A 23,275-nucleotide genomic window follows, 5' to 3' on the forward strand; every position below is an offset into this window, starting at 1 on the left:
AAAGATAAAATTTGATAATATCATATCTTCAAATAATTTTTATATTTACTTGACTACAAGACACATCTTAATTTTTACGTATGTAGTTTTTGTTTCAACCTCCAATCATGCAGGTAAACAGCCAGTCAAATGGAAAGAGGTGGGTGTGCACAGAGGGCAATTGTGCATCTCCACTATAGCCACTGCCACTTCCAACATCATTACACATCATTATGAGCTTAGTTGCAGGCATGTAAACATAGTTATTATGGTTGACTCTCTTGTCAAGTGCGAGCTGTGCAATGTAATTCAGTTTCTTCAAGAAGAAAGGAATAGTGCTGTGGAAATTCATTGAAGAATGAGCCAGGTAAATGGTGAAAACTTTGAGTGATGGTGTTGGAAATTTAAGGAAGGCCGAACTGATGTTCACAATGAAGGAGGATAAGAATGGAAGTCTGTCACATCAGAAGACATTGTTCAACAAGTTGACCAAGTGATTCAAAAAAAAAAAAAAAAAAAAACGGAGGTTTACCATAAGTGACTTGTGTGTGGAATTTCCTGAAGTTTCAAGATCATCTGTTTACATGATCGTAACAGATCAGCTATACTACAAAAAAATGTGCACTTGATCGGTTCCAAAGATGTTGTCTGACGACCACACGAGTCACCAAATGGCAGCAGTGCTGATGTTCCTCATCCGTTATGAGGCTGAAGGTGACCAATTTTTGACATCAATTCTGACTGGAGATGAGACTTGGATTCATAGGTCATCCCCAAAACAAAACAACAGTCACAACAATGGATTCACTCAAACTCACCAAACAAACTGAAAAAGTTTAAACCAACCTACAACAACAGGAAGGTTATGGCTACTGTGTTTTGGGAACAAAAGGTGTGTTGTTTGATGAGTTTATAGAACTGGTCACTACAATTAATACAGCTGTTTATTGCAAGACTTTACGATGACTGCAGAGAGCCATTCAGAACAAAAGAAGAATGCCGACTCCTAGAGTTCTGATTCATGACAATGCATGACCTCACAGTGCTGCTTGTGAGGTCAGGCATTGTCATGAATCAGAACAATAATGATGATCTTCAAAACAATGTTAAGGCCATCTCGAATCACTAGTGGGAACATTCTATGAAGAGGGGATTTGCAAAGCTTGTCCACAGATATGACAAATGCCTCAATCTTCACAATGATTATGTTGAAAAGTAACCATGTTTGTACCTAACTTTTGATGATAAATTCATTTTGTTATTTACACTTGTCTTTGTTTTATGGACCATTGGAGGTTGAAACAAAAACTGCCCTTATATATGCTCACTCAAGGATTTTTATTTCATTTGAAAAAAAAAGACAACTTGAGACAAATTTATTGAACAGTAAAGTCAGTTAAGGTATCATTGTCTTTGGTATCAAAGTCAGGAACCTCTTCACTTTTGTGTCAATACCCTTCTAAATCAATACTGGACTTGATGCTCACGTCTTTCCACATGCTATTGCCATTGATGTCATTTGAAGCAATGGAAAGGAGACCTTTTTTGAAAGCGTGCTGCACTTTTTCTGGAATTTTCATCCAATTACTTATGACATTATTTAGTGAACTAATGAGATTGAGCTAAGTTGACCTATCAAATATTTAATATGAATAGTGGTCTAATAAAATCATTAAATTAATGATGAAATAGAATTGGTGACTAAAAAAATAAGATGCATGGGAGTAGAGATTGCTAATTATGACATATTACATTGAATCTAAGATGTACCCATTTTCAGAGATGATAAATCTGAAAAAAAAGTGTCTTATATTTGAGTATATATGATATGTATTTACTCAAACATTATAATTTAAAATTCATATTTTCAAATAAAACTTCAGAAAAAGTATCAAATTATTTAAAACAGAAATAATTCTTTCTAAGGAATAATATTGAATATGTTTTTGTCTTTTTGATTATGTCTTTGTCTTTAATTTGATTTTGGGTACCAAATGATGTTTAAATAGCATTAGGATATTCAATGTTCTTCATAAGAACAGGTCTTAAATCACTAAATGTCCTAAAGGGTGTTGCTAGGACACAGTTTTTTAAAGTAATGTGGCTGAATTTGATTCATCAAAACAATCCAATAATCAAATAAAAGCTTATGTTCTAGGCTGTATACACTTGTACTTGAAAACACAAGTGAAACTGAATTATACAACCTCTTATTTTTATACTTTCAGTGTGGCATAAATCAAGAGTGAAAACAAATTTGAAAAACTTCAACTTTTTTATTTCTGCTCAGTTTTTCAGTTCCAATTTAACCAGTGACATCAGCATTTTAAGTCATTTCATTGACCTAATTCTCAACAGACGCATTTTTGAGTGTTTACAAAAGAAAATTTTGTGATTTAAGAGATTACTTTTAAGTGACAATAATTTTCTATTTTGAAATATTTTCTCACAGTTGCCAAAATTAATCTGTTTTATTTTCAGATAGCGTAAAGCTTAGCTGAAACATAATCACTTAATCTTTTTAGTGTGCATTATAATTTTTATTTTCAGGCAGTATGGATCCTCCCAGACCTTTAATTGTTATACCACTTTACTCAATTTTTGCAAAACTTAATCTTGAAAAAATTGAAAATCAGGCACAATCTTGATTTTTTTCTGTCTTCTCAGGTAATAAATCTCTTCCAAAACTATGACCATATATTGTGGAACAACCTGTCTACAAGTCAAAATCAGTATTAAAATTGTAATCAAAATATTGCCGGAAAAATCTGACAAGATTAGATTGCTTATTGGATTAAAAGTTACATTTTTTGAACTTATATTATAGAATTTATATTATTTGAACTTATATAACTTAATAATGTTAATATAAGTTATTATTAACTTGAAAAAGTTATATATTAATATGAAGCCAATAAATTTTGGCTTCATATTATTATTAATTGAAAATAAGCAAATTGTAATAAAAAATTTAAATAATTAAAACCTCCAATAATGGCCCACTCCATTTTTTCAAAAATTTATTAAACAAAAATGCATACAAAATATGTATTAAACAATGGACATTTTTTATGTTCTTTCAGTGGTGGTTCTGATTAATATCATAATTTATGTCATTTAAATTTTCCTTATTTATTTATTGAGTTACTCTTAAAAAAATAATAATATAATTTTTGAAATGAATTTTTAATAAAGGTGTTTTATTAAAATCTTGATTATAAATTGACAAGAAAAATGATTTGTTAAAACCATGATGAATAAATTATATCAAATATTCCAAATTATACTAAATTTTAAACATTTAAATTTTTATAACAATTATCACAATTTTAAAAAATGTGGAAATTTTTCTAATACTCTATTTCAGAGTATTAGAAAAATTTCCATATTTTTTCAGCTCTAAAGAAAACTTATATATAATATTCTTAAATTAATATTTATTTCAGCTAGAGAAAATGTAAAAAGTTGACATAAAATAACTAAATATTCTTTTAAGCAACATTGTACAATTTTCAGCTCCTTTTTTTCTCTTAGATGTAAGATTGATCATTTTTGCATTTATACCAGTTTTGTAAATATTTTCATCCATGTACTTTCAATGATTACATGTTACAGTGGAACCCCGGTTAACGAATGTAATCCGTTCCACAAGTCCGTTCGTTAACTGAATTGTTCGTTAACCGAAGCAATTTTTCCCATTTAAATTAATGCAAATGCAATTAATCCGTTCTAGCCATCAGTATTTTTGTAATTTTATTTGTAAAATGGGTTTTCTTTAATGAAAATATAGGAAAACGTGCTCATAAACAGTCGATTTAGGTTAAATTTTCGGAAAAGGGAAAAGATTTGACTGGTATAAAAACATCACACACGATCGTTAAAGTTTAAAATGACAGATAGCAGAAACAACAGGCTAAATTGTGAGCAAAAGGCTTATAGGTTTATCGACAATCTCTGATCAGAGTCGACGAATAGGTGTCAAATAAATGCCTCGGAACAAACCTTTCTCGTGACCTGATCTGGTTTTGGTTTTGGAGACAAAGAAGAAAACAATCGGGAAGCGAGGAATGGGACGCAGGACTAATCGTAAGGAGACAAAGAGGAAAAAATACTATAAAAACCCCGAATCTCAAGGTCAAAACGCAGTTTTCCTAAAAATTCTATGGTGATTAATCTGTGTCGTCTTTATCTGGATTAAGCCTGAAGTCTTGCCCGCTAAAATTTGTGTTGTGTTTTGCGGACCGCTCCAGTCGTTGCAGCTCTGTCACCTACCATCGCTTCTGTGACCAAGCGAACCCATCTCTTCCGCTCTGGGGCTATGACTGATCAGCTTGCACTATCGTAGGACCAGTGATACGCCACTCCTCAGTGCCAAGAGAAAATACTGTAGATAAGCCATTTTCAACTGCCTCAAATATGTAAGCATCTTCCCGTTCTAATCAACGATTTTCACTGTAAAATACTTGTCATCTTTGTCTCCTCCGCCACCACCAACGTACGAATGGACCCTAGACCATCACCGACACACGATTAACTGATTTTCCCTAAAAGTCGGTAAGCTTACAAATTTGACACAAAAAACCGTGAAGTTCGTAATCCGAATTTTGTTCGTTATCCGAGACAAAATTTTTGCAAAATAATAGTTCGTTAAGTGATTTGGTCGTTAACCAGGACGTTCGTTAACCGGGGTTCCACTGTATCTACTTCTGCTTGGAATTCGAAAGTGGTTAAAGATTACTAAAGTAGTTGAAAATGTATGCAATAAGTATCATTAAACTTACAATTTTTTGTTTTCTACTCATTAAAAAGCCAGTTAAAAACTTTCATTAAGAGTATTAACTTAATATCACATTAAAAAATCATATAATTTTTTCATAATGGCTATAAACTTTGTATTTTGTATACTTTGTTATCTTTACTGAAGTAAGTTTGCATATTTATAATTTCATATTAAACATTAAAATGAAAGAACTTTAACCAGATTTTACTATTAATCTCTATTAAATTGATATTTTGTAACTTCATGGCTAATTAAATACAAAGTGAATCAGGAATGTGTCTACACATTTTATCTAATAGTGTGCTGACACTGATTTACCAGGAACTAGTAAATGGCATTTGAAGAAGTCACCTTGAAGCTTACTTTCTAAGAGTCATGCCTGAGTTATGTCAACAGTGTCTACATCAGTATCAAAGATGGCACTGAGCCTACAGTACCAAGTTACAGTATGGTCAATTGCTATAAAAATGACTGGGTGATATTGGCAAAATATGATTTCAATATTACTTTCAACACTTTGCTTGCAAATGTCACTATTCCATTCCCAGTAAATCAAATAGTGTCAAAACATTATGACCCACCTTTCTGACTCATCTTGTAGATAAATGGAAAGAAATGAAATATCTTCACCAATTCCTTTTCATTGTCAAAATTTTTTAAATTTAAAGTCTTATAATTGTGTTGTAAATAATTTTATTGACTTTTTAGATTTTATTTCTACTTTGTACAAAATGTAATATTAAAGCTCCATTTTAGATAAATTAATAAATATTTTTTAATTTTTCCATATACCACCATTATGTAAATTTATATTTATACTAGCTGCAAGGACCCGCTTCGCTGGGTTTTTATTTGTATGTAATATAGTTTTTTTTTTATATATAAAAGACTGTTTTTCTAAGTAATCTAGAATCTAGCTGCAAGGACCCGCTTCGCTGGGCAAAAAGTAACGATAGTGAAGATTAAGATACAGGTAACCCCCGTATAACACGGCACTTCTATAGCACGGATTCGCTCTAACACGGTTCGAGAATTGGTACCATCCCCCGTATAACACGGTACTTTTATAGCACGGATTCACTCTGACACGGTTCGAGAATTGGGTAAAACCCTCGTACAACAGGAAATGTAATAAATTTTTACATACTTAAGTAATAATAGTTCACGAAAATTATTATTTTCGTGAACTATTAGTACTTAAGTATGTAAATTTTCTCTTCTCGCCTTCTGTCGATACACGTGGTCCTTCTCGAAACTTGTTTCAATGTTGCCAGATCGCGACGCTTCTGCTTCTGATGTTGCCGAATGTTTTTCCCTTATTCCATACTTGCTTTATTCTTCATAAGTGCTTAGCACCATATAAGGAAATTTATAAAGACCTTTTAACTAGAAGCAAGCAATCTAAAATTACATACATTTTGCAAAAGGTAAAGCATGGATCTGAAGATAATGCAGAAAAATGCTCAGAGGATAAGGATAACTTGCCAAAAAGAAAACGCTCTTGGTTAATTAATAGTGTTTTTAGTGATGACAAAGAAAACATTGTTTAATTTATATTAATATGTATCACTTAAAAAAAATTTTAATGAAGATATTTATCTTAATTATGAAAATATATTAGCATGTTTTTTAATTTTTGGAACCTAACCCTCCTTTTCGTATTAGTTCTTTGTTTCGTATAACACGGATTCGCATAACACGGCAATTTTTTGGAACGTAACTACCGTGTTATATGGGGGTTACCTGTAATTATATCATTATAGTCAATCTTACCCGTTTTCACAGAATGCAAGAATTAGGTCCCCCGTTTCCAGACTAATTAGAGAATTTTTACGTCCAGTCAAACGAACTATTTTCAACGTTTCTGGAACGTTTACAATGGTTCTATAATCCAACCAATATTTGAATTTTATGTTCGAATTTAATTCGAATATTGTTCGAATTAAATTCGAATTTGAATGTTATGTTCGAATTTAATTCGAATATTGTTCGAATTAAATTCGAACATAACATTCAAAATAGAAAACCACTTTCAACCACTTTCAGCCCCATATCTCCCACACCCTTATAGCTATCAAGACGCAACCACCATAGTGCACGAATGAGACTTGGGGCTACTACCATATACAAACACCATTCACGTGTGATGTGTAGTTTTGGCGGAAAAGTGAAATATAGGGACATACAAGTCCATTTTTATATATATATAGATAAATATAAATTTACATAATGGTGACTTTGCTTAGATTAAATGTAATGTAAAAAAATACAATAAATTTAATATTTTATGTAAAATTTGTATAAAACAATACAATTACATAAAATGAAACTAAGATAAGGATGAAAAAAAAATGTTTTGAGCCAAATAAAGCAACCAAATTTATGAAATCTAAATATTCTTATATTTATATAAATAGATTAAATTATAAAAATCTACATTTTTAAAATAATAATGCATGTTTTTTGAATGAAATATTTTTAAATGAATAAAATGTAGACACTGAAAAGGTAAGCATAGATTTATATTTATTAAAGAAATAAAAATATTTTTCATTATTATGCATTGTGCATTATAATTAAATATTTCATATTTAAAATATAAACATAAAAAATGACTTAAAGAATAATAAATTGGTCTATTATTTAGCTTTTTCTCCATAACACAGCACCCATGTTTGATCTTTGTTTTGTGCTCTTAATATTTTGGCATTCCAACCGTCATTTAAGTATTTAAAATCCTCTTCTGTAAACTCCTACAAGATGAAGCGTAATACCATTAGAATATAAAATTCATAATTGAAACAGTAATAATATTTAATTGTATAATACCAAAAGAAAATTTTCTTTTTCTGAATGTAGTTTTTTCAATTCATTTTTCAATGCTTGAAGGAACTCTTCTGTTCCATCTTTACAATTAACATTTATGAATCCAACATCATTCAACAACTGTAAATAATTATTTTAATTACATAAAACCACAAAGGAATAGCTGTTTTCATTATTAAAAACATACCTTTGCAAATCATTACATAATTATATATATTATAACTAAAGGATATAAAATTACATAATAAATAAATAATATCTAAATAAAGTCAATAATACAATTATTTTATGATTTATGACTAAGATTCCTAAATTAATATTCTAATAAAGTTTAACTTCTAAATGTGAATAATTGTAGTTTTTAAGAATTATGTATTCCCTTTTCATAATCTGTGTAAATTAAATTACAGTTGACAAGTTATAAGACACATTATTAGTAATAATCAATTTAAAAGTTATTTATATTTTCTCAAAAACAAGAAATATATACAGGGTGTCTGAAAAGTTACAATGCAATGGAAAAAGTTTAAGTAAAGTTTTATTAAAAGTAAAATTTTGCATACTATATTGCAGTTTCTCCTACAACAAAAACTGGAAATATCCCCAGAGGCTCCAAAATCTGGGCAAGTAGTCTGGAGATCTAGTAGACCAGATTCCACAGGAGATTATGTGATCAACAAAGAAGTTTTTCAAGAAAAGGTTATAAACCAGAACATTCGTGAGTAAGCAGTAATGCCATCTACCATAAAATGGAAACACTGGACATACTTACACATCTCATATGCAATGCCATATCTATAACTTTATAGTCATTATCAGTCATTAAATTTTTCACTGCACAGTAACTTTTCAGACACCATGTATTACACAATGTAATTGTGTAATAAATGGTGTCTGAAAAGTTACTGTGCAGAGCCATTAAGATCAGAGGCCGAAATGCATTTTAGGACAAATATAAGGCAATAAAGGTTTCAAATCATATGATAGTACATAATTTTATTGAAGAGTTATGTATTTTTATAAAGTAAATATTTTAAAGAAAATTTAATTTAATACAATAATCATTTAATAAAATAAGCATCTTTTTAACTTTGTTATTCTATGTAGTATTGTCTGAAGGAGGATTTTTATTAATTAATAACTTTTACTGGTATTTTAATATAAAAATGATCATAAGTGTTAAATAAATATAATTAAAACGTTCATCTGTTTTATTGAATTACATGTTAGAAAACAGTAAGTAATATCAAAGTTTAATAATAAATTATTATTAATTTTCTTTCTCATTTTAGAAAGAAAATTATACTCACTCTTATTATACTTTAAATTTGATATTACCTTTTCATATTCTTCAAGAGTAAGTAAGTGGTAACCTCTTTGTTTAATATATTCTTTAAATTCTTCGGTATGTTCTTTATTTCCACGAGAGTAATCAGAAAATAAGATCCTACCACCAGGTTTTAACCATTTCTAATTAAAAGATAAACCAATAAGTAAAAAGAAATTTAATTTTGTTTTTGGACGTGGCTATTTATACATACAGTACGTGTACACAATTGACTATTTATACATATAGTATGTATATTCAATTGGCTATTTATACATATTTACTGTATGTTCTTATATTCCGGCCAGATACTGACTGTATGCACTATTATTACAATTAATATTTTGATAATAACTACAAATTATAAATAATTATAGTTTTATTTATTAAAGTTCACTTACAATGTTGTTCAATAAAGTAATCAATAAATTATGAAGTATCATTAAATCAGTGAAATATAGGTAATGAAATTTAAAGTAGATTGGTAGATATTCCAATAAAGTGAAATAAATATATTATTTTTTATTCAGTATTTTAATTTTTTTTTTGTAAAAAGTGGTTTGCTTAGTCTTTTTCTTTGGATGTTCTTTGGATTTAATTTTAGTTTCGAATTTTAAGTTTTTATTTGATTGATTTGAACAGGGCTCGTTATTAGGCCAAATTTGTTCTTCAGGTTCTTCTGGTTCAATTGTACTAAGCCCACTACTTTCATATTCAAAAAGAGAAATTCCATTTCTTGCATTGTTTTCTATTACTTTTAATTCCTCTACATATTTATTGAAGGTTTGCGTTCCATAATTAGACAAAATATCTGCAATATTTTTAGTTATTGCCAGTGCTGTATTAAATTTTTCCCTATCTGATAATATTTTGTTGGGACAATCAAAATCATCAGTAAAAGTTTCAACTTCAATATGATCATCAACGTCTACATTTACATCATCTGTATCCATACTTAGAGCATTTTCTATAGAAATAATATATCTTGCATAAAAGCAATTTTTGAAAATATGTCCAAATTATTATATTTTCTTATCATAGGAATATGACAACATGGTGCACTAAAAGAATTCCAAAATGAACAAGAACATGTTTCCACAAATGTATTATAAAATTTTGATATTTTGCTATCAATATTTCCCTCAATACCATTATTTTTAATTCACATTTCTTGATAATCGATATCATAATTAGGATATCAATAATCAAAATTTAGGATATCCTAAATTATAAATAACATTAAAATTGTCATCTTTACATCATGGCTTTAAAAATATTAAATAGCCAATTGCATATACATATCATATGTATAAATATCCAATTTGTTAAAATTTAACATACTTACCAGAAACTTCTGAAATAATTCATATTTATTTTCAATGTGGAGTAAAGTATCCCTACTATAAATTGCATCAAATGTATTTGGTTCAAACTCAGCCTGAGTAATATCACATATTTCAAAGTGTATCTAAAAAACAAAAATTAGGAAAATTGTGATTAAAATATTAAATTACCAGTATACATTTATACAAGATATTCCATCCAAATAAACTTTAGATAGTTAAACTAAAATAGATATTGGTCAGAAAAGTCTGTCCAATATCTATTTGTGTTTTGACCTTATCCAATAAACAAAATCTGGATACGCAATGTGATGTCCCTGCAGATGATGGCAGACCAAAATGAACAATGGGAGTAAATGTTGTGATATGTAGCAAATCCAATGGTGACCATAAAGTTGACCTTGTGGGGCATTTTCAAGGTCACTCAAAAATATTTTTTTAAATTTGTCATGTAGTGAAACAGTTTTGTTTGTTTTGTTTGAATTGGAACATTGCAGGTGCTTCACTGCAAGACATCAACAAAATTTTGCTCATGTTTTTGGATTTGTTTTTTCCTTTTATCTTCACATTTATGTTCAAACAAAAGTAGATTCTTATCAATTTTTTTATGGCCTAAAACTTTCTAATTTACAGTTTGGTCTTGGATGCATAGTTTTAAAGATATTTTTGAATGATGTTGAAAATGCCCTTCAAAGTCAACTTTATGGTCACCATTGGATTTGCCACATATCACAACATTTACTCCCATTGTTCATTTTGGCCTGCCATCATCCATAGAGACATCACATTATGTGTATCTAGACTTTTGGAACTGCCCGTATGTGTATGTTCAATATAATATTTTATACAACAAGTATGTATTCAATAAGCATTATAGTATAGTAAACACTTTTGCCATTTTTAAAAAACAAGTTTGAGAAAAAATTTTCAATGATTTCAAAATTACATAATTAATTTAAAATGCTGTTATAAATGCTCATTTTGGTTATTATTATTTAATAATAAGCAAGTTAGTTTAATTATAAAGAGTATATGTTGTAATAAGAAGTTAGATAGAATGTTTATGTTCAAGTGATAAATAGATAAAAGTGTACTAATAATAAAGGAGTGGCACTTCAAAAATTGATTATCTCCTATATATCAATTGGAAATGCTTACATGAAGACATCAAAGAAATAAATGAATTACCGACTTGCAGATTGCAGTCATATTTATGGAAGAAAATGCAATACATGGGAAATCTGCCACAAGGGAGGACTTTTATGGAAAATTGGTCCATAATTAGGTATTAGACACTAAAGAAAACTGGAAAACTTCCCATGGCCAACCATTGGTCAGGCATGAACCCACCACTAGCTACCAGTATTTAGTGATTTTGACAGCAAATGGGTCATTAATATGGTCTGAGGCACCTGATGGGAAAGAGCATCACAAAAGATAAAACATCCGAAACTAATAAATTTCATCGTGTTAAAATTCTAAATTCTATTATTCTATTATTCCTTATAAAATGAATTTATTGTAATATTCATGTCAATAAAATTTATATCTAGTTTTGTTTTACAGTTTTAAATAGAATATCTACTACTGTAAAAAGAAGAGTAATTAATCTTGTCAGTGGCCTTGTGATTAGAAATTAGTTTTAAAAATTATTTCTTTTTGCTTTTGCTTTTTTCAGATGAGTAGTTTCAAGATTTATTATGTGGAATATGTATTCCCCTATTAGTTATTCTGAAATTTCTAAAAACAAAATTACTTCATATGAGTCAAATTCTTGAATTATTACAGGTGAATTTATTACAGTTTTAATGTTAAAGAAAGAATTTTACTTCTGAATCAACTAAATCTGAGGCAGATTAGCAGATTAGAAGCAATAATTTAGAAAGTTGATAGAATATTTTTTAGGTAAAGAATCTGGATGAAGAAATTATTGAATTTGAATCAGATTAAGAATTTGGACATATGTTTCACAGCACAAGCTGGTGCTAATAGTATCTATTTCTCGGCTTGGGATAGCATTCAATTCTGTTTATTAGCACTGCTGTTCCAGACATGTACCAAGATCTTTAGTGTGCCACATGTCCAAACAAATTCTGAATTATGGAAAACTGGTATATTGGGATTATTATTGAACAATTTGAATTTTTGGTTATTTTTCAGAGGGTGCAAGATTATCAGATATCTCAGATTAACTTATAGTTTATATAGTTAAATTTTAGTTTTATAAACTTTTTGTTGTTTACTTTCATGAAATTTAATATTTTGTACAAAAATTAAGTAATTTATAATTGCTTGCATGCATGCATAAATATTTGTATGTGTAGATGAATTGAAGTGAAAGGAACTTTACTATTATTGTATCATAAATTACTTTTATCTTCAAGTCTAAATTGTAATTTAAAATTAAAAAGATTTAATTGAAGGCAAGTTTTATCAATATTGAAAATTCTAACAATTTAAACAAGAAAAACATTTTTTAAATACCATTAAAAAAATAAAATAGATTAAATATATATTTAAATTATTTAGATTATTATTAAAGAATGTACAAGTATGTTCTGTTTCTAACCAGATATAAAATGTGCTGTTTATTCATCATCTTCTGTATATCTTTCTTTGCATATGTGTGATATTTTTATATTTTAAAAAATTAAATTCTGTCGGCCAAGATTTTAAATATTCACTTTATCATTAGTAATATTTATACATTTGTGAGAGATAAATATAATTAATTGTATGCTTAATGCTAAAATATATAACTTATATTCCTTAAATTCTATTGAATCTTTGAATTGAATTTTTGGATATCATTTTTAAAATGTAATATTAAAATAATGTGTCATAATAATTATTTCATCATTATTAAGTATTTAAATTGATGAAACTGAGTTTTTTGAATGCCAGTTAGGAAAAAATTTTAATGAGAGGGGAAGCACACACACACACACACAACACATAGTAAAATAACCAGTCCAAAATGGAACTTGAATACAATGGAAACCTGCCTAATGAGAAAAATTCTTTGAAACAGAGTGATTTTCTATGTTTAAAAAAAGTCTTCAAAATAGAAACCTGCCAAACTGGAAAATATAATTTATACTGTGCAATTCCAGTTTATGCAAGTTTTATTGTATATATAAGAATATGTCATATTATGTTGTTATTTCATAAATTAAAATTTATGCAAATTTTAAAGTACATAAATTTAATAACTTACTTTTGATTCTAATTCTGGCCGTTTAGCCAAATGTTCCAAAGCTAATGACATCATATTTACAGATAAATCAACTCCATGAATTGTAACTCCAAAATTCTATAAATAATAATATATAATAATTTACAACAGAACACAAATTATTAATCATAATTTAGGTAAATTATTTTACATTGATAAGTTAAAAAGATATAATAAAAGCTAAAAACGTCTTAAAACTCCCACCTTTGCCATATAAAAATCATGTCCTCCTAACCCACTACCTACATCAAGAACTTTATTGCCAGGCTTAAGTCTTAATAACTGAACAAATTCCTGAAAAATATTTTAAAATTTAAAATTCAATTCTTCATTTCTATAAAGCAATTTTTGTTTTCTGTTTGTATATGTTATTTCACCTTTGTAGTCTCTAATCCACCTGTACTTAAATATGTTTCTCCATAAATCCATTCGTACCTCCTAACACCTCTTCGACTATACTGTTGTTGATCCAAGAAGTGTTGAAAGTTGTCATGAGTTGTTGCTGAAGAGAGTTGTTCTCCAGACATTTTAACAGAAAGAAAGCAAACTTGCCAGGGATTCTGCTTATACTGAAAAATTTAATCAAAATATTTGTAATTGAATTGAAAATTTAAATCAATAGACATCAATTATAAATTAATAAATTATTTTTAAAATGATAAAATATACTCAAATGTTAAAAAATGTCCTTATATTTTCCTTTAGAAAATTAGTTACTTTATTGTTTTATCATCAGAAAATAAAGATCAGTTTCTTGAATATACACATACATATATATATATATATATGTTCATTCGTGTATATCTTGAATGAACATGTACATATATAAATTGAATACAGTAAAAAATTTATTGAACAGTTCTAAAAAAAATCCAGCAACAAGTTGCATAACTTTCCTGGCATAAACACTTAAAATTGTGTGAAGTGTCATTATTTAAAATCATTTTGTATTATTAATTATTATAAATGGAAAAAAGCTTAATTTTAATTGTTGACATGAGTTTTATAAAAAATTGTAAATGCTAATGAATAAAATTTTCATTAAATCCAACCTCACTCGAGATATGATATGACACCCCCTTTATCTCCCCATCCTCTAGAGTCTAGACCAGTGTTTTTCAACCTGTGGGTTGCAGGTAAAAGAAAAAGACAAGTGTTTGTAGGTCCTACACTACATTAAAAAACTACAATTTCAGCGAGAAGGCTGTACCTGTTTATTTTACAGTACAATTGGATTTTTGATCGATATTTAGGTCTCAACCATGGGTGTAGCTAAGGAGGGGCCTGAAAATGATAGGCGAAAAAGTGTTGAGTTGAATTGCAAAATGAAATAAAAAGTAGAAAAGTGGAAGCTGAAAATTCTGATCCTAAAAAAAAAAAAAGGGGGGTCAATAGCTCCCTGTGCCCAACGTTATAATTAAAGGAAGTTTCATACCTTATGTGTGTTAAGTTATTGTCGATTCTTCTGAAATTTTCATTTTAATCAACAATAATTTGTCTCAACAGAAAGAAAATTAAATACATAGTTTTTAAAATCACTGATAGTTTAATATGGCCCTAGGGGGATCGCCAGAATTTTTTAATTTGTAAAGGGGTCACATATTCAAGAAGGTTGAAAAACACTGGTCTAGACCATTAGCCACCAAAATTTAATAGCAACAATCCCCCTAATACCAGTATCCCTGCAAAATTTCAGAAATTTTTGACAAAAATCACAGGAGTTATTAAACTTCAAAGTGGGTAAATGAAATTGCGTCTCTCTCACACACACAGTTTTTTTACCCTCCCAAAGTTTTTTACATTTCTCAACATTTCAAATATATATAATAGCTAAGAAAGTGATCAAATCAAATTGCAATCAGTTGAATTTATTGAAATTTATCTTACAATTTATGTATCAATCTTCAACTAGATTGCTTATTGTGAAATTTATTTACCAATCTGCAGTTTCAGATTATTGATTAATATATTTAGAGTTTGAGATATTAATTTTTGAATATTTAACAATTAAAATACTTTTTAAAAATATAAACCTAGGAAATAGAAACTGTGAATATTCAGATACTAAAGAAACCTTTGTAAGCAACAAAAACAATTTTATTATAGACATAATTAAATTGTTTTTGCTGTTTACAAAGTTATCTTAAATGTCTGAAATGATAAAGATTGCAAATCTTAAGAATTTTTTAATTTAGATTTGACAAATTTATTAAAATTTATCAATTGAATAATATAAAATTTGGGAAATCTATACATCTGGAATTATATATAGATAAAGAGTATCAGATGACCAACATTTTTCATGATGAATAAGATTTTCTATCAGAAATGTTCATTTTAAATGAATAAATCTATAGAGATTATCTAAAAAGTATAGGACTTGTAAAAATGCATATTCAACTGTAGATTCTCAACAAATAATATTTATAAAAATTTTATCTCATAAAACTGGCAGAACTGGGCCATGAAAAATTTTCATAATGAGTCAAATAATGGTTATATTAATAATATATTTCAAAAATATAGTAGGCAATTTGGAGTAAAATTATTGTAATCGGCAAGTTTAGACTCTTGCCGATTACAATAATTTTAGACTTTGATTTATAGATGCCATCAACCATAAAAATGAAATTCAAATCATGCAGATCACAGAATGAAGTCAAATGAAATGCATACCACATTCAACACTATTTTTTTTTTTTTTTTGGAAGTGCAATAACAAAAAGCAAAATAAAACAGAGATGAGAAAATTAAAATAATATATTATTATTTCCATCTTCATCGGCCAGAAATTAAATCAATTTTTCTTAAAATCAAAAACTGATTTATTTCTAACTTACCAAATGCACATTCAGTCATCTTAAGCACTTTTGAATCCTTCAACCCATTTTCTATAGAGTCATCATACAGATACAGAACAAAATCATTAGGAGTGAAAGACGAGACGAGACCCCTAAGAAGGCAAGAATCCGATCACAGCCAAGCATTCTCATGCATTAAAGCAGCCCGGTATATAGTCAACTTAAAAGCTACCAAGAAGATAGAATATTAATTACATTTATGAAATAAACTTACGCAACTACGATTTACTTTTTCCTCAGAATGATAATAATAGGTACGAACAAAAACTTTATATACAGAATATACATAATAAAATTGAATGATAATGCAAGAAACTTTTGCATAGACTACATATGGATTTTGTACCTATATTTTTTTAAAACTCTTTTCGCTCCACGGACATAAGAGGGCCTTTTGCTCCACTCTCGTTGCAGGTTTGATCAGGCCAATGGGTAACCGAATTGCGAAGAACAAGCCCGACAGACTACATGAAACTGGGAATTTTTCGATCCCAAGTCTCCCAGAGCATCTAGCCATCAGTATGCATACATGTTAATATCTTTTATTTCTTATAGAAATGTTTTTTTTTTTTTCGTTTTTATGCAAAGCAAAAAGACATTCCTAAATTTAACTTACAACAGGAAGTTAAATTTAAGAATGTTTTTAAATGTTTACATTAAAATTAATGCAAAAATCGAAATATAAAGTTATACAGGTATCAAATTAGCAGGATACTTTCCATTATTGCTGACCTACCTTGCAGTGCAATCAATCTTAGCGTAAAGAATACACCGCGTATAAAATCAAACCTATTTAAAAGTCGCGATACACATTCAGTAGCAATTAATAGAAAATAATAAAAGTAAAGATAAATTTCAACATTAAATTTTTTATCTAATTTATTATAAATCTCCATCCGATGAAATAATTGCATCATTATAAAACACCATCCATCCATAGCGCCATCTGTTTATTACCAGAATAAAATTTCGCCAAACATTTTTAAAATAATTATTAAATTTGAAGAAATTTGCTTAATTTTTCATTTTATTAATAATTTTTAATTGATTTTTCGTATTAAATTAATAATAATTTGTAATATTTTAAGTTAAATATTTGATAAATTCCATGGACGTTAAGGATCAAGGCTCGAAGTTCGACGATCAAAAGTTCCACGTTTTATCTTAAGGAATTTTTAGATAAGTTTTGATTTATTTATGTTTACTAAATAATCTTTCGTCTGCAAGTTAAGTGATTTTCAACCAGACGGTGTTTAGATGACCTTACGTTTTATTAATAACACTACTCTTAAATAATGAAAGATTGATTGAATAGTTCATTTGAAATCTTTAAAGATCTATAAAACATTTTATTAACATTTCCTAAATAAAAGTAAACTTTTTCAACATAAATGATCATTTTTTAAAATCTGATTTCACTGTTTGCACCATCTTGCTGAAAATTTAAATTAAATTGTACACAGACTTATTTTTACTTTCATTCAGAAAATATATATGTGCATATAAAATTATAAATATAATTAAAATAAACAGTTATAAATAACTCAAATGTGACGTCGTCGACGAAAAATTTTTCTCATTAATGGACGTCACAATTACAGAACTTTGTTAAGAGCATTCTAAATTTCATATATTGTGTCTAGTCTGAAATAACTTTTATCAAAATTATTAATTAAATTTAAATATACTAACCAACTATTTTTAAAAAAATATGCTTATAACAATTTAAATTTATTATATTTTATTCATTTTAATGAAAATAACAATGAAATAAAGAAATTTAGTAAAATAAAATCGTCTTTAAAAAAACGATTTATGAAATTTTTAAATTAAGAACAAATAATAAATTTTAAACATTTTAAAAATAAAATATTAATTATTACAACGTTTTTAAATTTAATTAATTAATTAATAATATTTTAATAAGTAGAAAATAACGTAGAATTATTAAAGATATTTACTTTTTAATATGTAACTTACCAATTAAGCGAATTTAGTTGTAAAATTTCTGTTGAAATAATAATTTCAGGGAATTTACTACTAATACTACATTATACAGTAGCCCTGCGTTATATCGCGCATGTCGGAAAACATACCAAATGAATATATATCAGATTGTGCCATAGGCCTATAACTGGTGTAGCCTATCTATCCAGCTGTTTTGCCTATTTTCGATCTCCATGCCGACTTGCTTATTTGTGAGTTATATTTTATTTCATACTCTTGTAGTTTAAGTCATTAAATGGAATATCTTTACTATTAGAAATCTAATGACAGAAAATATTAAAGCATTTTTTTAATTATTTTCTAAGGCGCTTCTATATTTGGAAGCAGGGCTGTGGAGTCGCGTAAAAATCTACGGACTCCAACTCCGACTCTTCCTTATCATCCGACTCCGACTCCGATTTCGACTCCGACTCAACAGCCCTGCCAGGGCTGTGGAAGTCGCGTAAAAATCTACCGACTCCAANATCAAAATTATTAATTAAATTTAAATATGCTAACCAACTATTTTTAAAAAAATATGCTTATAACAATTTAAATTTATTATATTTTATTCATTTTAATGAAAATAACAATGAAATAAAGAAATTTAGTAAAATAAAATCGTCTTTAAAAAACCGATTTATGAAATTTTTAAATTAAGAACAAATAATAAATTTTAAACATTTTAAAAATAAAATATTAATTATTACAACGTTTTTAAATTTAATTAATTAATTAATAATATTTTAATAAGTAGAAAATAACGTAGAATTATTAAAGATATTTACTTTTTAATATGTAACTTACCAATTAAGCGAATTTAGTTGTAAAATTTCTGTTGAAATAATAATTTCAGGGAATTTACTACTAATACTACATTATACAGTAGCCCTGCGTTATATCGCGCATGTCGGAAAACATACCAAATGAATATATATCAGATTATGCGATAGGCCTATAACTGGTGTAGCCTATCTATCCAGCTGTTTTGCCTATTTTCGATCTCCATGCCGACTTGCTTATTTGTGAGTTATATTTTATTTCATACTCTTGTAGTTTAAGTCATTAAATGGAATATCTTTACTATTAGAAATCTAATGACAGAAAAGATTAAAGCATTTTTTTAATTATTTTCTAAGGCGCTTCTATATTTGGAAGCAGGGCTGTGGAGTCGCGTAAAAATCTACGGACTCCAACTCCGACTCTTCCTTATCATCCGACTCCGACTCCGATTTCGACTCCGACTCAACAGCCCTGCCAGGGCTGTGGAAGTCGCGTAAAAATCTACCGACTCCAACTCCGACTCCGACTTTTCCTTACCATCCGACTCCGACTCCGGCTAAAACATCGAAATTCCACGACTCCGACTCCGACTCCACAGCCCTGTTTGGAAGACAGTCCGCGATATAACAAGAGGTTACTGTATTGCAACTTCATTTAATTCTTTTTTAAGTAAATGATGATGAAATTTGCCTAATAATCAAGGTTAGATTGTAACGAATGTAATGTCATAGTTCTAATTAATTTATTAATTTAATTATGCCTGCAACACTACATTTCTTATAACTTATATCATTAATTGTTGAGTGAATTCCTTTATCATTCATTTAAAATAAATCATGCAGTATATTGCATGCAGTATAGTAAAGCGTTATACAAGCGTACTATCGATAATAAAAATATACATACATACTGTTTGATTTGCACTTATGTAAACTAATGAATAAAGCGATCCAAATTTAAAGTATTTTCCATTTATCAATAAGATATTTTACATATTCAGTATTTATTATGACATTTAATGAAAATTTTCTATTCTAGAACAAGAATATACCTTGATGTAAGTTCGTAGTGATCTGACATTCAGGACTCTCAACTCCCAGGACTGAGATTCTTGTAAAGGAGAATAAATTTGTGGTATTAACCTGATGCTTTGCAATAAAGCATTATAAGTAGCAGGACTTCGATAGAATGTGGGATTTGTGGACCTCTTGATCCCACCTTAAAATGAATCAAACATAAACTGTGATTTATATTCATTTCAGTTTTGAAATATTCAACATCTACCTACCAGATGACTTATAACAGGATTCTCTAATAAATAAATAACCATCTGGTTTTAGCCATTTTATCACTTTCTGAACTAAAGAAACGCATTCTTTATCATTCAGATACATAAATAACCAATTGCTGAATACCATATCAAATCTGCAATTCATAAAAGTTTAACTTCAGAGATTTTATAAAAATTTTTAATAATTATTTAATATAAGAAAATTCACTTTTTAGCACTAAATTCTAATTCTGTAACATCAGCTCTCATAAATTTAATATTCTGAAGAGACGAATGTTTTTTCTTATTTTCTTTAATATAGTCATCAATGAAGTCAACCGCAGTTACATTTTTAGATCTCTTAGCCAAATCGCCAGTGAATCGACTGAAAAAATAGTAATTTTTAATTTAAATTAATATAACAATACATTAATTTTTAGGAGAAATTTTTTTCTGCTACTCTTTAACGCATTTCTGTATATTAAATAATATTTCAGATCATGCTAAAGACATTTCTGTAAAAATAGAATGTTATATTATGAACTTCATTAAAAAATTTTTAAATTTAATTATTGCTAATTTTTTGAATTTGTTACCCAATTCCTGCTCCTAGTTCTAGCACTTCCATCTCTTTTAAATCGGGTAAATATGACAAAATTTCCAGTTGTTCTTCGGGTCCTAAAATCTCAGCATTAGGATCTAACATCATACTTTCATTACTCGGAGAAAAATTCTTCCAATATTCCTGCATCACTGCTCTTGTTGATACTATAAATTGATAATCTATATTATTTGAAAAATCTATCGATTTATTTATATCAAAAACTGAAATACAGCATATAGATCTAAGTTGTGACGTGGAGTCTATACAATTTAAAATATAAATTATTGAGTATTATATTACGAGTATTTCGTCAATTGAAAATTCTATAGTGAATTCTTAATAATGTCATACTATCAGATCAAGTTAACGCATAGGCATACTTGGCCGTATCAAAGTATGCCATTTTTAGGTGCCTAAATCTGTAGAACAACAGACACTTTTGTAGAAATTGTCAATGGCTTGAGGCACCCATCCATATGTAAGCCATTCAAAATTTTAAAAAATGAATTTATCTCGAAATAATCAGAAATTCGATTCTGATTGTTGTTTCATAATTGGCCAATGAATTGAAAGAATTTTAAATTTCCATAATATCGTAAAAAATGTACGCGCTCTTATTGGCTAATAATAAATATATAAGTTGTATCAACATCCAATAAATAAAATTCAAATTTTAAAGGAATCCAATAAACTAGCGTTTTATTTAAATTAACTTATATAATTAATTAATTATTAGAAGATTTATTTAAATATAAATCAATGTAAAATTTTAAACGTTTGAATATTTTATTATATATATATATTTAAAATAAATTTAATTTGCATTATAAAAAATGCAAAAATAAAGTAAGAATATAAAATCAAAAGCAATAAACAGTTTTTTGGCCATTGCTTGGATTTAAATGGATTTACGCATAAGTAAAGGTTTAAGCAAGCCGCCATATTGGAATTTCTAGTTATATCGAGAGGAATTCATACCTTTTTCGAAGCCGTTATTCATGATCAAAGTATGATTATTGACTCATTAGTAATTTGCTTGTCTTCTGACGCATAATATCGACGATTTATATTCAGACCGTCTATCTGATAAGAATGATCTTAAATATCATTCATGCATCGATTTGCTCTTTCGTCAGCTATTATAACTTTCTCAAGTATTTTGTTTACACATTCGCATTTCATCATGCAATAGGGCTTATATTTTCTACGAAATCGAATAGAATTGTCTTTATATACACAATATTTTTAAGTTTAAACGTTATTTTCTAAGTAAAAACAAAAATAAATTCGAATTTTTTTTTATATTTTATATATAAAAAATTAGTTCAGGTAGTTCTTTTATGAAATTTATAATAAATATATGGTTTACATCCAGCAAAATTGAACGTTTATTTATAATATTCCGTTGATGAAATATCAATGCTATGCATTATGCTGTAAGATGGTGACCCAAATTTGTGTTTAATAATCAATAATAAATTTTTTTAAATGAATATAGGAAATAATTGCCGTTAGTCACTTAAAAACATATTTAAGTTACAATTTTAAAGCAATATAAATTAATTTTTCTTATAGAAATACCTAAACCTTAACCAGTATCTTGCTTATCTACATCCAAATCCTAGATCTAAATACTTTAAAAAGAAAGGAAAAGGCATAAAATGTATAATTTACAGTATTTATTTACAAATAATGTCAAATCATATACACAGAGTACTAAATAAAATTAATCTGCCTATTCATACATCATCATCATATAAAACTTTAAATATATATCTTTTTGTTCATAACAAAAAGAAACAGTGTGATGAGATAAATGTAATAAAATGTTGTAATTGACTTTATATATATATATATTTATATTCATAGCGCAATTACAAACTGCATTACATTAATTAATGGCAGTCAAATTTTGGCATGAGGCCATTCCTTTACTCTCCTTTTCTTTTGTGGTGCATACAGTTAATATTTCTTTAGTGACTTTCGAATCAATGCCATTCTCTGAAAAATGAGAAAAAAAAATACAAATTATAATTTTTGAATGATGTTTCTACATGAATATACTCATAAAATAATAAATTATTTACTTGTTTGTGTGCTTCAGTTGTGCATGATCTTTTGTAAGGCCTGAGTTCCTCTGATCCAAATCCAGGTATCCACATGTTCCAGTTTTTTTCTGATTAAAAGATAATTTACATTATAAAATTAACTTAGAAATTCAATTTTATTTTTACAGCTATTAAAATACATGAATACTGAAAATTCAATGGAATTAGAAATT

At 27.9% G+C, this 23,275-nt stretch overlaps 2 protein-coding genes across 10 annotated transcripts in view; both read right to left on the bottom strand.

Annotated features, from left to right (window-relative positions):
* Nucleotides 1–7,303: 7,303 nt before the first annotated feature.
* Nucleotides 7,304–22,579, bottom strand: LOC111633391 (phosphoethanolamine N-methyltransferase 3-like). Of its 2 annotated transcripts, none has more exons than XM_023377951.1 (12): nucleotides 21,973–22,579; nucleotides 20,987–21,158; nucleotides 20,620–20,775; nucleotides 20,409–20,545; nucleotides 20,172–20,338; nucleotides 13,868–14,059; nucleotides 13,695–13,784; nucleotides 13,473–13,568; nucleotides 10,258–10,380; nucleotides 8,924–9,055; nucleotides 7,589–7,705; nucleotides 7,304–7,512 (listed from the first exon to the last, which is right to left on the bottom strand). In XM_023377951.1, exons 1-12 carry the CDS (start codon nucleotides 21,992–21,994, stop codon nucleotides 7,399–7,401), a joined length of 1,518 nt encoding a protein of 505 aa, XP_023233719.1. In that variant the 5' UTR covers nucleotides 21,995–22,579; the 3' UTR covers nucleotides 7,304–7,398. The 2 variants fall into 2 exon arrangements, with proteins under 2 accessions (XP_023233719.1, XP_023233720.1); XM_023377952.1 differs by lacking the exon at nucleotides 21,973–22,579 and adding an exon at nucleotides 21,295–21,312.
* Nucleotides 22,580–22,780: 201 nt separating this feature from the next.
* LOC111633392 (transcription initiation factor TFIID subunit 12-like) overlaps nucleotides 22,781–23,275 on the bottom strand; it is a 51,383-nt gene continuing 50,888 nt past the window's right edge. For 2 of the 8 annotated variants that reach the window (XM_023377957.1, XM_023377956.1), the window contains 2 exons: nucleotides 23,082–23,170; nucleotides 22,783–22,995 (listed from right to left, as the gene is read on the bottom strand). In XM_023377957.1, coding sequence (XP_023233725.1) covers nucleotides 22,957–22,995; nucleotides 23,082–23,170 — 128 coding nt within the window. In that variant the 3' untranslated portion in view covers nucleotides 22,783–22,956. Of the gene's footprint in view, nucleotides 22,996–23,081; nucleotides 23,171–23,275 lie in introns of all 8 variants that reach the window. The other 6 variants (XM_023377954.1, XM_023377955.1, XM_023377962.1 and 3 more) reach the window with 5 other exon arrangements.

The sequence above is a fragment of the Centruroides sculpturatus genome, unplaced genomic scaffold (genome assembly GCF_000671375.1).
Source record: "Centruroides sculpturatus isolate CEXI.00-Female unplaced genomic scaffold, Cexi_2.0 scaffold677, whole genome shotgun sequence".
NCBI lineage: Eukaryota > Metazoa > Arthropoda > Arachnida > Scorpiones > Buthidae > Centruroides > Centruroides sculpturatus.